This window comes from Thalassophryne amazonica, chromosome 17 (assembly GCF_902500255.1).
Source record: "Thalassophryne amazonica chromosome 17, fThaAma1.1, whole genome shotgun sequence".
Classification (NCBI taxonomy): domain Eukaryota; kingdom Metazoa; phylum Chordata; class Actinopteri; order Batrachoidiformes; family Batrachoididae; genus Thalassophryne; species Thalassophryne amazonica.
The window spans coordinates 61,177,404-61,191,742 of NC_047119.1; the positions used below are offsets into that span (position 1 = coordinate 61,177,404).

Below are 14,339 nucleotides of genomic sequence, written 5' to 3' on the forward strand. Positions count from 1 at the left end.
ATTCACTATGCCAGCAAAAAAAGGTTAGCGGAACTAAATGTAGTGGAAGCTAAGTGGTCCGTTGGTGGTTTTCAAAATTAGCTAAAAAACTAATCCGCTAACAAAAAAGTTGGCTTCGCTAATTAACGGTTAGCGGATTAGTGGAACTGTGCCCACCACTGCTAAGGAGTGGCTTCTGTCTGGCCATATAGGCCTGATTGACCATATAGGCCTGATTGGTGGATTGCTGCAGAGATGGTTGTCCTTCTGGAAGGTTCTCCTCTCTCCACAGAGGAATGCTGGGGCTCTGACAGAGTGATCATCGGGTTCTTGGTCACCTCAATGACTAAGGTCCTTCTCCCCAATCATATTTAGATGGACGACCAGTTCTAGGAAGAGTCCTGGTGGATATGAACTTCTTCTATTTATGGATGAAGGAGGCCACTATGCTCATTGGGACCTTCTGTTGTGTGTTGGGGGGGTGTGGCTGGACATTTTGGTGTTCTTTTCTTTTCTTTGCTCTCCAGGTGGTGTGCAAACTGATTTATTGTCTGTGGAGAAAGTGCTGGCAGAAGAGTCCTTCACCCTCATCAACGTTATGTGCAGCACCTGTGGATGGTGCTCATGTGCAACCTTAAAGACTTTCAGCTGAAGCAGATAATGAGATGGCATTTTGCATTTAAGCCATGTGGGATTCAAGCAGAATTGCCGGGAACTCGACCTTGTGATGATCGTTTGTGAGACGCTGAGGACCGCGCCTGGGTTTGACACATCGTGCCTGTGAAGGAAGAAGGGTGAGGGACACATGCTGTCAGCACACATCAGAGGTGATTAATTGTTTGACTAATTGTTGATAGTAACTTGGTATTTTGTTACGCAGTATATTTGAATTGTGATGAGAATTGTGCAGCTCGCTTCACACTGCCGTGGCGTGCGGACTGGTGATCCTCCACCTGTTGTGAGAAGCTGCTCATTTACATAAAGCTTAAATACAAACCTGAATGTGTTGCTGATAGTGTGTGCCTTTTGAAGGATATTGGTTGTAGATGCTGACTTACCTCACCTTTTCTATCCTTCGCAGAGAGTCGGTTTGTCGTGTCCACCTGGGGGGTGTTTGGCAGTAAAAGTGAGTCCAGAAGCGCCGGGCTTCGATCCTTTTAGGCGCTAGAGAGCGTGCCAGCCTTCACTCCACCAGACTGACGCTGTTTTAGTTTGTACACGTTGTTATGCACCAATGGGTGGAAAAATAAATTGTTTTGTTATTGGAACCGCTTTCTGGTTATTTTAGCGCTGAGTTCCGTCAGACGCAGGTCCGCTCCTCAACCCGCGTCGACACATAACAGTAGTTCCCGGCCATTCCATAATGGACCCAGCAGCAGAGGCGGTTCCATTCGCCGAAAGAGTTCAAGAACACTTGGAGAAAATATGGGAGCAATTACCGCATCTCGCAAACCAAATTAAACCAACAGACGCCCGTGTTACGGAGCTTGCAGCGCAAGCCGTTCTGCTTCCTGCTGCTCCAGCTGCGGCACCATCGATACCGGTGCAGATAATTCCGTCACCCAGAGATTCGGCGTCCGAATCGATTATTTGTCGTCCGGAGCCTTATGCGGGAGACGTTGAAGCCTGTGCTTCGTTTTTGATGCAATGTTCTCTGGTGACGTATCTCCAGGTGTTCTGGGACAGGTGAAATAATACACACACACACAAAAAAAAAAAAAAACTTGTATGGGCTAATGTTTTGTTTCTTTTAAAGGGGGTTATAAATTGTTTGGGGATTCAGGGGCGTATCTGGTGAAGTGAACGATAGGTGGGTAGAGGCCCGTCTGGACTCACTTGATCGTTGTTTTTTTTAATGTGTATTTAGGTATTTTCTGTTTGGGTCTGGGGTCGTTTTGTTGTTTTTTTTTCCCTACTTCCCTAACCCCAACCTCACTCGCCCCAAGACCGTTCGTCTTGTGGGTTGTGGGGTGGTGCAGGTTGGTCACGCTGAGCGTTCTCATAAGACCTCTGCACCTGGGGGGGGTTGTTAGGGGCGTTTCTTTGGTTTGGTTAGGGCCCGGTTCCTCTCCAGCCTCGGTGGGCCTTTGTACCGTTCGTCATTGGTGTTGCCGGGGTGTTGGTGCAGCGGGAACTTACCTCAGTCGGAGGGGTGGGCCGATCTGTTGCCGTTCGCCATTTCGGTAGTTCCATCCCTCCCGAGAGGCTGGGGTATGGTCGAGTTGGGGCACCGGACGTATTTCCGGTTTTCCGCTGCACCTTGGGGTTGGGGCCGGGTTAGTTTTTCCTGTTCCCTTCCCCGGCTTGATGTTTTGTGCCGTTCGCCAAAATTGGGCCGCCGAGGGGCTCTGGGAGGGACCTGGGGTCTTTCGGGGTGCCGGGGAAGGTAACAGGATTTAACGGTGGTTTTATTTGCCCCCGGGGTTGTTTAAGGTAGTTCTCCGGGGGTTGGACTTTGATTTTGTTTTGTTTCCTTCCGGGTTCCACCTCCAGGGTTGATGGGATGGTCCTCTGGGGGGGAATTGGCTTGTGGGGCCGACTAGCCGAGTGTGGCCGGGTCTGGGGTTCCGGGGTTGTGGGGAGGGTGCCTCCTGGGGTTTGATGGTACGGTCCTCTGGGGGGCGCCATTTGCTCCATGTGTACCTGGGGACCTTTGTGGGATTCCGGTTCTGGCTATTCCTCCTGGAACCGGCGGTGAAGGCCTTCTGGGGGGTGTTGGGCTCTGCAAGTTGTTCTGGGGGTTTGTTTGTTATTTTTCTTTTATGCATTTATGTTTGTATTGTGTTTGTGGGGCTGTGTTGGGTTTTTGCATTTGGGAGTTTTTCTTTTCTTCCCGGGGTTGGATGGGACGGTCCCCAGGGGAGGTTTTGGGTGGGTTTTGTGTTTTTCTTGTGTGTTGGATTGTGCTGGGGACTGTTTTGGGGTTTTTGTTGATGCCAGCCGGCCTTCCAGCTGCGGTGCCCTGTCCTGCTGTCTGTGGTGGACCTTGGGAGCGTTGTGCTGTCTGCTTCCTGACGAGGACCCCGGAGGGAGGTGCTGTTCTCGGACCTGGTCTGTTCGGTCGCCGGGAGGCTTCCCGTTAAAGGAGGGGTACTGTTGTGTCCTGGGGGGTGTGGCTGGACATTTTGGTGTTCTTTTCTTTTCTTTGCTCTCCAGGTGGTGTGCAAACTGATTTATTGTCTGTGGAGAAAGTACTGGCAGAAGAGTCCTTCACCCTCATCAACGTTATGTGCAGCACCTGTGGATGGTGCTCACGTGCAACCTTAAAGACTTTCAGCTGAAGCAGATAATGAGATGGCGTTCTGCATTTAAGCCATGTGGGATTCAAGCAGAATTGCCGGGAACTCGACCTTGTGATGATCGTTTGTGAGACGCTGAGGACCGCGCCTGGGTTTGACACATCGTGCCTGTGAAGGAAGAAGGGTGAGGGACACATGCTGTCAGCACACATCAGAGGTGATTAATTGTTTGACTAATTGTTGATAGTAACTTGGTATTTTGTTACGCAGTATATTTGAATTGTGATGAGAATTGTGCAGCTCGCTTCACACTGCCGTGGCGTGCGGACTGGTGATCCTCCACCTGTTGTGAGAAGCTGCTCATTTACATAAAGCTTAAATACAAACCTGAATGAGTTGCTGATAGTGTGTGCCTTTTGAAGGATATTGGTTGTAGATGCTGACTTACCTCACCTTTTCTATCCTTCGCAGAGAGTCGGTTTGTCGTGTCCACCTGGGGGGTGTTTGGCGGTAAAAGTGAGTCCAGAAGCGCCGGGCTTCGATCCTTTTAGGCGCTGGAGAGCGTGCCAGCCTTCACTCCACCAGACTGACGCTGTTTTAGTTTGTACACGTTGTTATGCACCAATGGGTGGAAAAATAAATTGTTTTGTTATTGGAACCGCTTTCTGGTTATTTTAGCGCTGGGTTCCGTCAGACACAGGTCCGCTCCTCAACCCGCGTCGACACATAACACCTTCAAAGAAGCAGAAATGTTTCTGTACCCTTCCCCAGATTGGTGCCTTGAGACAATCCTGTCTCGAAGGTCTACAAACAATTCCTTTGACTTCATGCTTGGTTTGTGCTCTGACATGCACTGTCAACTGTGGGCCCTTATATGTAGACAGGTGTGTGTATTTCCAAATCATGTCAGATCAACTGAATTTACCCCAGGTGGACTCCAATTAAGCCGCAGAATCATCTCAAGGATGATCAGTGGAAACAGGATGAAGTTCAATTTTGAGCTCCACGGCAAAGGCTGTGAAAAGTTACGCACGTGATTTTTTTAGGTTTTTTTTTTATGAATTTGAAAAAAATCTAAAAAAAGAAAATAACTTTTTCACATTGTCATTGTGGGATGTTGTGAGTAGAATTTTGAGAGGGAAAAAAATGTATTTCATCCATTTTGCAATAAGGCTGTAACATAAAATGTGGAAAAACTGAAACGCTGTGAATACTTTCTGGATGCACTGTATCGACCGTCTGAGTGTATTTTAACATACTTATTTAGCAACTCAAAGTACAAAACAAATTGGTGGTATGACAGGGATTAAAGCAAAAAACAACTTTATGACTGAAATTTTTTTCACAGCCAAATCATAATCTGTTCACCACCTACTGTTTTACAGAAACCCTTTTGTGATCACATCCTAGCGTTTAATATAAAACAAGGTGGAGACATTTAAGAAAACAGCAAACTGTTCTCCTGCTGAACAAGATCACATTTCACTCACTAACCACTGCTGTTCTTTTCTAATGCAGCATCATTTTATATATAGAAAGACTTTAACCTGCACATTATTTAAATAATTCAGGATGAACACATTTTAAGGGAACAGCTTTTCTACAGCTTTTACTTAATTTAATACTAATTAAAATCTCAGACCTGTAGCCAGGATCTGAAATTTGGCGGGGGGGGGGGGGGGGGGGGCTTGTTGATGTCCAGGGATGCATTCCGGGTTTTTTATTACTATTTTCTCACCCTGATTCCCCTCAATTTAGTTGTACGGCTTCATCTGTGTTGTATTTGTACTTTATTTTGCACATTTTCATATTTTCTTTGCCTTTAACCAAAATTGATATGACAACCTATATGTTTGTTTGATAACTACAAGAACTGTAACCATTTTCATATTTCATTTTCCTCATCCTAACTGACCCGATTTTAAAGCTAGAACCCCAAATAGACCCAGTAATGCCGAGCTTAGAAATCACATTTAAAAAAAGATATTGCTTCATATCCCACTTTAGTTATGCAGAAAAGCTGAATTAAGCAAACTTATTTTTATGGCTCATTAATTAAACTTAGTCCAGAAGTAGGCTTAGAAAAATTACTGATTTAAACATTTTAGTCTTTAAAATTATTATTATTATTATTATTATTATTATTATTAAGTAGTAATAGTATGAAAAAGGTTTTCAAAAGTGGACCTTTAATCAAAGGGTATTGTGGAGGGCATATCCCCCCAAACACCCTCTTTCTGTCTGGATTCGCCCCTGGTTTACAGTCTCTGAACAGGAACAATCAAGAATTTGTGTCTTTCTGTTGAAAGCGCAAACTGTTTAAGAGGTAATAAGGTTTTATGAGCATATTTTAGGTTATGCCATCCTCAGGAAGAGATTTTAGGTGTATTTTGGGAAAAAAAAGCATTAGCGTTTGTTGTTGACACGTTGTGGGTTCTGCAGCTGTGTTTTTAGTTTAACCACAGCGAGGACACTCACAGACACTCACGGCAGACTCTGAAAGAAAAGTTTAAAAATATGTTTGTAAAACTTTGCACTCTGCTCCGCTCGCTGTGTTGTTACAATGCTGTGACCCACTCAAACACACAGCAGGCTGACACCCCCCCCCCCAAACAAACAAACAAACAAAAAAAAAAACCACACATTATTCAAATTTTGTTTTGAATGTTTTGAATGCAGTGTGTATGTGTCCTGAGAATGCAGTAAATTTTATATCTTTGCATCAGAACGCTGCCTTTTGGCAGCCCAATTGATGGATATTTTCACTTTGCATATCATTGTTTTTCTCAGAGTTTGGAATAAACTGATAATCCAGGATTTGTAGATTTAAAAAATATATATATTGCACAATATGACCCTTCCTTTTGTTTGCTCAAGAGTGAGTTTAATCTGGACTGTTTTAATTTTCAAATCTGCTCATTCAAAGTTAAAACCTGAATTAAAAACTTCATGTATCATTTCAATTAAAACTTTTAAATAACTTCTTTCACTGTTACAAGTCATAAGAACTCTTCCGCTCCTCTTTTGTTACTTCATTCACAGTTCTGACAACTTTTTACTCAATATTTTAAAGAAACTTTTAAAGTGAGATCTGGAAACCTTGTTTGCACTAACAACTGCCTGCAAACAATAGGAGGATTTCCTTTGTCTTTGAGCTCCTGTTTCCAGAACTGCACAAAAACTGACAACAATTGCATGTGTAAAATTTCACAAGCATAAAAGAAAAGCTGCTGGCATTACAAGAATGCACACTTGTTTAGTGTTTGCCTTCCAAAATCACCATGACCTTTGGCTTTGCCATCATTTGGGAAGAGTCTATTTAGTGACCACTGGTCTCCTGTGGAGAAGTTTTTATCTTGGAGACTTTCATCATCAGGACAGAAATCATTCTTTACATGATAAAGGTGATAATTTAACCAAAAGTGTTTGCAGGGGAGAAAAAATGCAGCCAAACTAGAGTATAATGAGATGTTGATGTCTTAATTTTCCATTACTTTATGCATTACTTACATCAACAATGTCAGAGTTGGTCCTGCTCTCGTGGGGCTCGTTATATTCGGTGTACTTGAGCAGAACTTTGTCCATGTCAGTGCTGGCGTACTGGAACAGCTTGTTGGTGCTGTTGAATATGATGAGAGCAATCTCACAGTCACACAAGACGCTCAGCTCGTACGCTTTCTTCATCAGGCCAAACTTACGCTTGGTAAAGGTCACCTGGAGAAGAGAGGAGCAGTGCAGTGTCAGCCAGGGAACGAGGATCCAGACAACCTCAACTTTTAGAAATTTGACATGTCTGTTAACTTCCGTAATCTCACATTTGTGTGGTGTGACTGACACTGTGTAGCGTCAGAAAGGCTGAATTATTTGATGGATAGGTGGTATCTTAAGGACTGTACCAGAATTATGGCAATGGGGTCATTTCTTTGTGGTTAAAGATTAAAAACCTGTATTTCAATTCAATTAAATGTATCTATACAGCGCAAAATTCTAACATAAGTTGCTCTAAGGCACTACACAGGTGTAATATTAACCCTGACAGAGACAGAGGGGGTGATCAGATGAAACGGAGGTAATACCGATACAAATTCTTTATTGTCATTGGAACAAGTACAATGAAACGTAAGGCGCTAGCCTTTCAGTGCAAATATAAACCTGAGTACACCACACACAGATCTGAAAGGTCTGGAGGAAAAAAGAAAAATACACATAAAATTTAACTGAATGAAAGAGGTATGTCCAGAGTGCAAATTTAAAAATAAAAAATTATAAGAATATAGTAGCAAAAAAGCGACTGCACATAAAAAAGCGAAAAGTATGTACAAAACTGTGGTTATTTCAGTGGCAGTGGATATTGCACATACTGCAGAAATATTGAAAATATTGAATGAATTATGGGAAAGTGGAGGATTAAAAAGAAAGCAAGTGAGAGCTTTTGGGTGGAGAAAGTGGAGTTTGGTCAATGTCACTGCTGATAAACTGTGTAGGATTAAATTACTAGATTAGATTAGACAGAACTTTACTAATCCCTTTGGAAGACTCCTCCAGGGAAATTGAGGTTAGCAGCACACAGGGTAAGAAGCACACAGAGTATCAAACGTGAAAGCAAAAAAAAAAAAAAAACAAAAGAAAAGAAACAGTTTGCAAATATAAATACACAAATATAAAATACCAGACATACTGATCAATTAGGGAATAACCCGCTTGTGTCTGATGATTTGCGGACGTTACTACTGGATTTTACGGTCACAAATTGAGTTTTACCCACTAAAATGGCTATTTACAACCGTAATCCAGCATTAACATCCACAAATCATCAGACACAAGCGGGTTATTCCCATTCGAATCCAATTCCAACGTTTGTATATATCCGTGTCCACCACTGAAGGCTTCATCTTAATCCACATAACAATATAGTTCAGTAAAAATATTACGCAGACAAAGGGTGTGGTCAGCTTGTCAAAGCTTACCACAGTAACATCTTCGAGCCAAACTGGAAGTTCTGTGAGCAGAATCCACATCACTACTTTCATATGGTATCTTAAATTAATCCATGTCGGTGTCGTTGCTCTGCCAACTGTTCTTTTTTTCTCTTTTTCTTCGTGTTGGCAACCTCTCACTCTCAGCTGACAGTGCCATTATTGACATTTGCGTAGCAATGTGCACGGACAGGGCGCGGAGTAACACATTAAATGTGAAACGGTTTTAATATTTTGCCACCGTTTATGTGATATTTTATGGTCTGAAATCTCGCATGATTAACCAATCAGATTTGCGAAAAAATGTATTTGGATTAGAATACGGGTTTACTGGCTACTACTGTTCCTCTCCTTCCCGTTCCCTGTCTTCCTGTTACTCCTCCTCCCCCTGAGTGAGGAGTTGTACAGTCTGATGGCCTGAGGGACAAAGGACTTTTTCAGTCTGTTGGTCCTGCACTTGGGAAGCAGCAGTCTGTGGCTGAAGAGGCTCCTCTGGCATCATCCATAATGTCCAGCGGTTTGTCCACTGTTCTCTTCTCTGCCACCGTCACCAGAGAGTCCAGCTTCATGCCAACCACAAAATCAGCCCGCCTGATCAGTTTGTACAGCCTGGATGTGTCCTTCTTGGATGTGCTGCCCCCCCACCACACCACGGTGTAAAAGAGGATGCTGGCTACTACGGACTGGTAGAACATCTACAGGAGTTTCCTGCAGATGTTAAACGACTGCGACCTCCTCAGGAACTACAGCCTGCTCTGTCCCTTCCTGTACAGGTGGTTGGTGTGGGTTGTCCAGTCCAGTCTGTTGTCCAGCCACAGCCCAAGTGGTTTAATTGAACCGTGTGTGTGTGTGTGTGTGTGTGTGTGTGTGTGTGTGTGTGTGTGTGTGTGTGTGTGTGTGTGTGTGTGTGCAAGCCAATCACATACATAGTAAAACTAAAGGCCTTTTTATGCTTCTACACAGTAAATTTTGCTAAAATACTTCCTATTCTAGAGTGAAATCAGCGCTACAGTCTTTTTCTACTCCAATAAGAGTTGTTGATTTAGCACTGTGCTAGAGTAAATTTAACTCTATTTGGACTGCAACCAAATGTTATCCCAGCAGAGTAAATTTTACTTATTAAATTTACTGTGTACTACTCTTTAACTCTGTGTCAATACAATTGTTTCAACACAGTCGTGAACCTTTCGAAGTTCTCCGTCAGGGTTAATGTCTTGGTGGGTGTCGCAATGCAATTCACCACCAAAACAGTAGGGGGCGCTACATTTTTTGTGAAGACGGGCCTAATATTCCATGATGTCTATGGTTATGAAAGTCGTTGATTGTGAAACCGGAAAAATGAGATTCCGGAGATGATGTAATTAGTGGACCAATCACAGCCTGTGCCGTCACCATGTGGTCTCCATCGTCACTACATGTAGGTACGATTTTTGGGAGGCGCACGTCAGGCTACTGAGAGGGGCTCGGAGGGGGTTTGTAATGACGCAAGGGGCTCTGTGTGGCTACAGAGGTGTGGATACAGAGTAACACAAACTGGGTTTTAATCCTGACCAAAGGCCGCCTCCCCACACAGTTCCCAGAAGCTGCCGCACACCAACATGAAGTCCAAGAAAGGACTGAGATGAGGTCAGCGCTGCTCTGCGCCGAGGTCAGGAAGCACGTGTGCCATCATTTCCTGTCATAACAGGAAGTGAGGAAACACACCCGCAGAGAGATGTGTGTGTGTGTGTGTGTGTGTGTGTGTGTGTTAGATGACATGCATGTAGAGCTTGGGAACCTGTCACAATAAGTTCTCCTTGCTGTGACGTTTTGGAAATGTATGTGTGTCTGTTGTGTTTGAATGTGCAGGTAAATAAAGCCTCTTTGTTTTTTCTTAAAAATACTTTTACACTTTGAGCACGGACAGAGGCAGCCATACTTTATGATGATCACGTGTGTGTGTGTTCCGGTGTGTGTGTGTGTTTGCGTATGTGCGACAGAGAATAAATGTGTGGCTTTGTCGTTTCTTCATACTCACATGTCTGTTTCGTTCATCCATAATCCGTGCGATCTGAATCTTTTTTCTCCCCATCTTTCTGCTCTTTTCTTTTCTCGTCTTATTCACAAACTCTCTGCTTCTGATTCACATCCACTTTCTCGCGGATAATTCTTTTTCACTTCTCAGTCCAAAACTGTGGAAAACTTCTCCTGTGTATCATAGACAGAAAAACAATGAGATTAGGATAATCTCAAAAAAAAAAGAAGAAAGAAATAAACACACAAACAGAGAAAATAATCAATCGATTATGAAGATGAACGGCGTCCGAGGGCTGATGCACACTCTGCACACTGGGATGTCTATTTTCAAACATGACTACCTTTAATGACTTCATCATGACATCACTTATTCCAGTGAATGATAAATATATTGCTGATGAATATAAACTTTGGATCATCTCTCTAACCCTGTTGGTTAGAGAAAATCATCTTGAGTTAAAAACCATCCAGCCAATTTGTTAGTTATCTTGTTCAAAGACAGACATGCACAGAGGACAGATTACAAAACCCTGCTTTACAGGAGACGGAGACAAGAAGAAGAGGAGTGTCTCTCCCTTATTTAGCAGGAGTAGGGGGAAAACTACAGAGGATCTTCAGACAGCACAAAATCCCAGTTTACTTTAAACCAATTAACACCTTGAGACAGAAATTAGTTCACCCTAAGGACATGATCCCTAGTTACAAACAGAGCAATGTAGTGTATTCTATCAGATGTCAGGAAAACTGTAACGAACACTACATAGGTGAAACGAAGCAACCTTTACACAAAAGGCTATACCAGCACCGCAGAGAGGGCGCCAGTGGACCTCAGTCTGCGGTTCACTTCCACCTTAAAGACACTAACCACACTTTTGAGGACAAGGAAGTTAAAATATTAGCCAGAGAGAAGAAATGGTTTGAGAGAGGGGTCAAGGAGGCATTCTTTGTGAAACGTTTGAAACCCAGCCTTAACCGGGGAGGGGGTCTGAGACACACTTTATCCCCTGTTTACAATGGGGTACTCAGGTCAAAGGAGTTTCAGTCTTTTGTTCATGGTAATGAGTCATTCACGTCATCAAGGGAGCCATCAGAAAGGCATCCATCCCATCATTAGAGGGACAGCTGTCCTGCCATTAGGTGTGCTAACTACAGCACAATAGTTGCTAATTAGAGCTATTGTTTAGTCACTAGCCTATAGCAGTCTGCCTCTCAGTAGGAGGGGTCTGGTTAGGTTTAAAACTCCAGCTTTTGTTGGCTTCTTTTTTATTCTTCTCTACAAGAGTCAGACAGAAGTCAGACTTCCAGAGCAAGAATTTTAGCTGTGGAAGCTTCTGCGATTTGAAGCAAAACGTCCTCGCGTCAAGCAACCCAGTCCAGTCGAAGATTCAAGCTTCTCTACTATGGAAACCACCTGGACAACTGAGAGCCTACACAGAAACCCTGCTTTACGGCTTCACTTGGCCAAAATTCATAGCTAACGCTCTCTCACAGTACTAGAGATACTAGAGATACTCGACATCTTTATCTCGCTAGATAACCGCTCACACAAAGTTATTCCAGCTTTACCCAAGGACTGTCCAGACAGCTGGTACCAAATACATCCAGTCGTCACCTTAATACAAATTTATGCACAGACCTCCATCAAAACCAAATCAGCTAATATACAGCGCATCTGGAACGTATTCTCAGCACTACACATTTTGCATGTTACACCCTTATTCAATGAGGTGCTGCAAAGAGGAATAGACAAAACTGCACAAAGATAGGTGCACCAAGCTTGTGGCATCATATTTAAGAAGACCTGAGGCTGTAATTGCTGCCAAAAAGTGCATCAACAAAGTATTGAGCAAAGGGTGTGATTTTTTTATTATTATTATTTTTTAACAAATTTGAGAAAAAAAAATCAAAAAACTTTTTTTCATGTAGGTATTATGGGGTTCTGTGGGTAGAATTTTGAGGGATGCAATGGATTTTCTTAATTTTGGAATAACGCTGATGCTGAGACCCTGATCCATGCGTTCATCTCTTCTAGATTGGACTACTGCAATGTTCTATTTTCTGGTTTACTGCAGTCTAGCATTAGGGCTCTCCAATTGGTTCAAAATGCTGCAGCCAGACTTTTGACATGAAGCAGAAAGTTCGACCACATTACACCCATTTTGGCATCCTTTCACTGGCTTCCTGTCCCAGTGAGATCAGATTTTAAGGTTCTGCTACTAACCTATAAAATTATTCATGGACTGGCACCTCCCTACCTAGCTGACCTAATTAAACCTTACGTACCGGCCCGGGCTTTACGTTCTCAGGACTACTTTGTGTCCGTAAGGTGAATAAGAAGTCTGCGGGTCACAGAGCTTTCTCTTATTGTGCCCCTGTTCTGTGGAATGAGCTCCCTGCATCAATAAAACAGATTCTGTGGAGATTTTCAAGTCCAGACTTAAGACGCACTTATTTTCCCTTTCATATGGCTAGCATACTGGTACAGTTTTGTTTTCCGCTTTTTACTCTTTTAATTCATTTATTAGTAAATGGGGCGGGCTGCGGCCTCAACTTTACCTAAATTCTGGGTCTTTTAGTGAAGTTTAGGGCTAGTGGCCGGCGATCACCTTAGTATTTCTGTTTTTCTTGTTGTTTAATGCTGGTAAATTATACTGTATTTTTGTCTTTCTGATGCCTGATTCTGTTTTCTCTCTGTTTAAGGTGCAGCTCCATCCAGAGATGGGAGTTGTATTCGTGTTGGCGATCCTCCTGTCCTGTGCACCAACAGCATTTCTTGTATATTTGTCTGTGACTTGTTCTGTAATTTATGTTTGTAGCATGGCCCAAGCAGAGGGTCACCCCTTTGAGTCTGGTCTGCTTGAGGTTTCTTCCTCAGAGGGAGTTTTTCCTTACCACTGTTGCTCTGGGGGTTGGTAAGGTTCGACCTTGCCTGTGTGAAGCGCTTTGAGGCAACTCTGTTGTGATTTGGCGCTATATAAATGAAAATAAATTGAAACTGAAATTGAAAAATACTTTCCAGATGAACTGTAACTACACAGGGATACCTACGCTGTAAATATAAAGAGTATGTGAGGTGTTTAGTGAATTATGATCACGATTGTTTCCACACAGACATGAGTATCATAAACATATTGTTGTTGTGTAATTTCTGCTGACACTTTAATGATATTTTTATAGCTGGAATATCAGAAGAGGAAGAGATTATCAAAAACCATCTTTGGTGAGTGCAAACAGGCAAACGTGACGTCATTCACGAATATCTACTGAGTTTATTGACGTGAGAATATCTGCGTGTGTACACACGGCATGTCTAGGTGTGATCTTGGGTGGAGCTCGAGATCCTGAAACACAACAACAACAAACCTCCAGTCGGCTCACACACCTCACACCCACGCACACAAAACTCCCTCCTATTTATAGACTTTGTACAAAACAGAAGCCAAAAATAAAACAATGGACTTTTTACTCCAAAGAACAAAACAAGCGGGTTTGAGATCAGACTGAAAGGAAGACTCTTGAAAAGAGAGATAACACAGCCGGCCGTCTCCGGCAGTCCACAGTGTGTGTGTGTGTGTGTGTGTGTGTGTGTGTGTGTGTGTGTGTGTGTGTGTGTGTGTGTGTGTGTGTGTGTGTGTGTGTGTGTGTGTGTGTGTGTGTGTGTGTGTGTGTGTGATGTAGAGTCAATACGCCCACATAGCGCAGCAGAGAGCTCACGGGTGACGTGTGGCAGTGCCCTTGTACTCTTTGACAGGACACACTGGGTCAGAGCTCCAGGAAGCTCTGGGAAAGTCTGGACCATGGGGTGGACGGAGTCAGAACCCAGCGGAAAGTACCAAATCTAACACATTAACACCTGCAGCCTTCTCTTATTTTGAATGCCCAGATTTTCAGTGACGTTAGTTATTCCAGGTGCACATAGAACATTCTAACGGAAATGGATCGCGACCTAGCAACCTACTATTGTCCTCTGTAAATCCTCCATATTGATATTTCTCTGGTCAGCACCTGTTGAATCAAGTTTGTAACGCTGACCTATGCTTCTGTCTCACTTTCACAGATGTGGATCCCGGAAGCTGAGGGTCCTACGTTGTCCTTTGACTAGGGCTGCAACAAATGATTATTTGGACCA

The 14,339-nt window shown here is 43.2% G+C and overlaps 1 protein-coding gene across 1 annotated transcript in view; it reads right to left on the minus strand.

Annotated features, from left to right (window-relative positions):
- Window positions 1–14,339, minus strand: part of LOC117529694 (myocyte-specific enhancer factor 2C-like) — a 64,362-nt gene that overhangs the window by 38,810 nt on the left and 11,213 nt on the right. Inside the window, 2 exon segments of the mRNA XM_034192540.1 lie at window positions 6,729–6,932; window positions 10,212–10,381. Coding sequence (XP_034048431.1) covers window positions 6,729–6,932; window positions 10,212–10,265 — 258 coding nt within the window. The 5' untranslated portion in view covers window positions 10,266–10,381.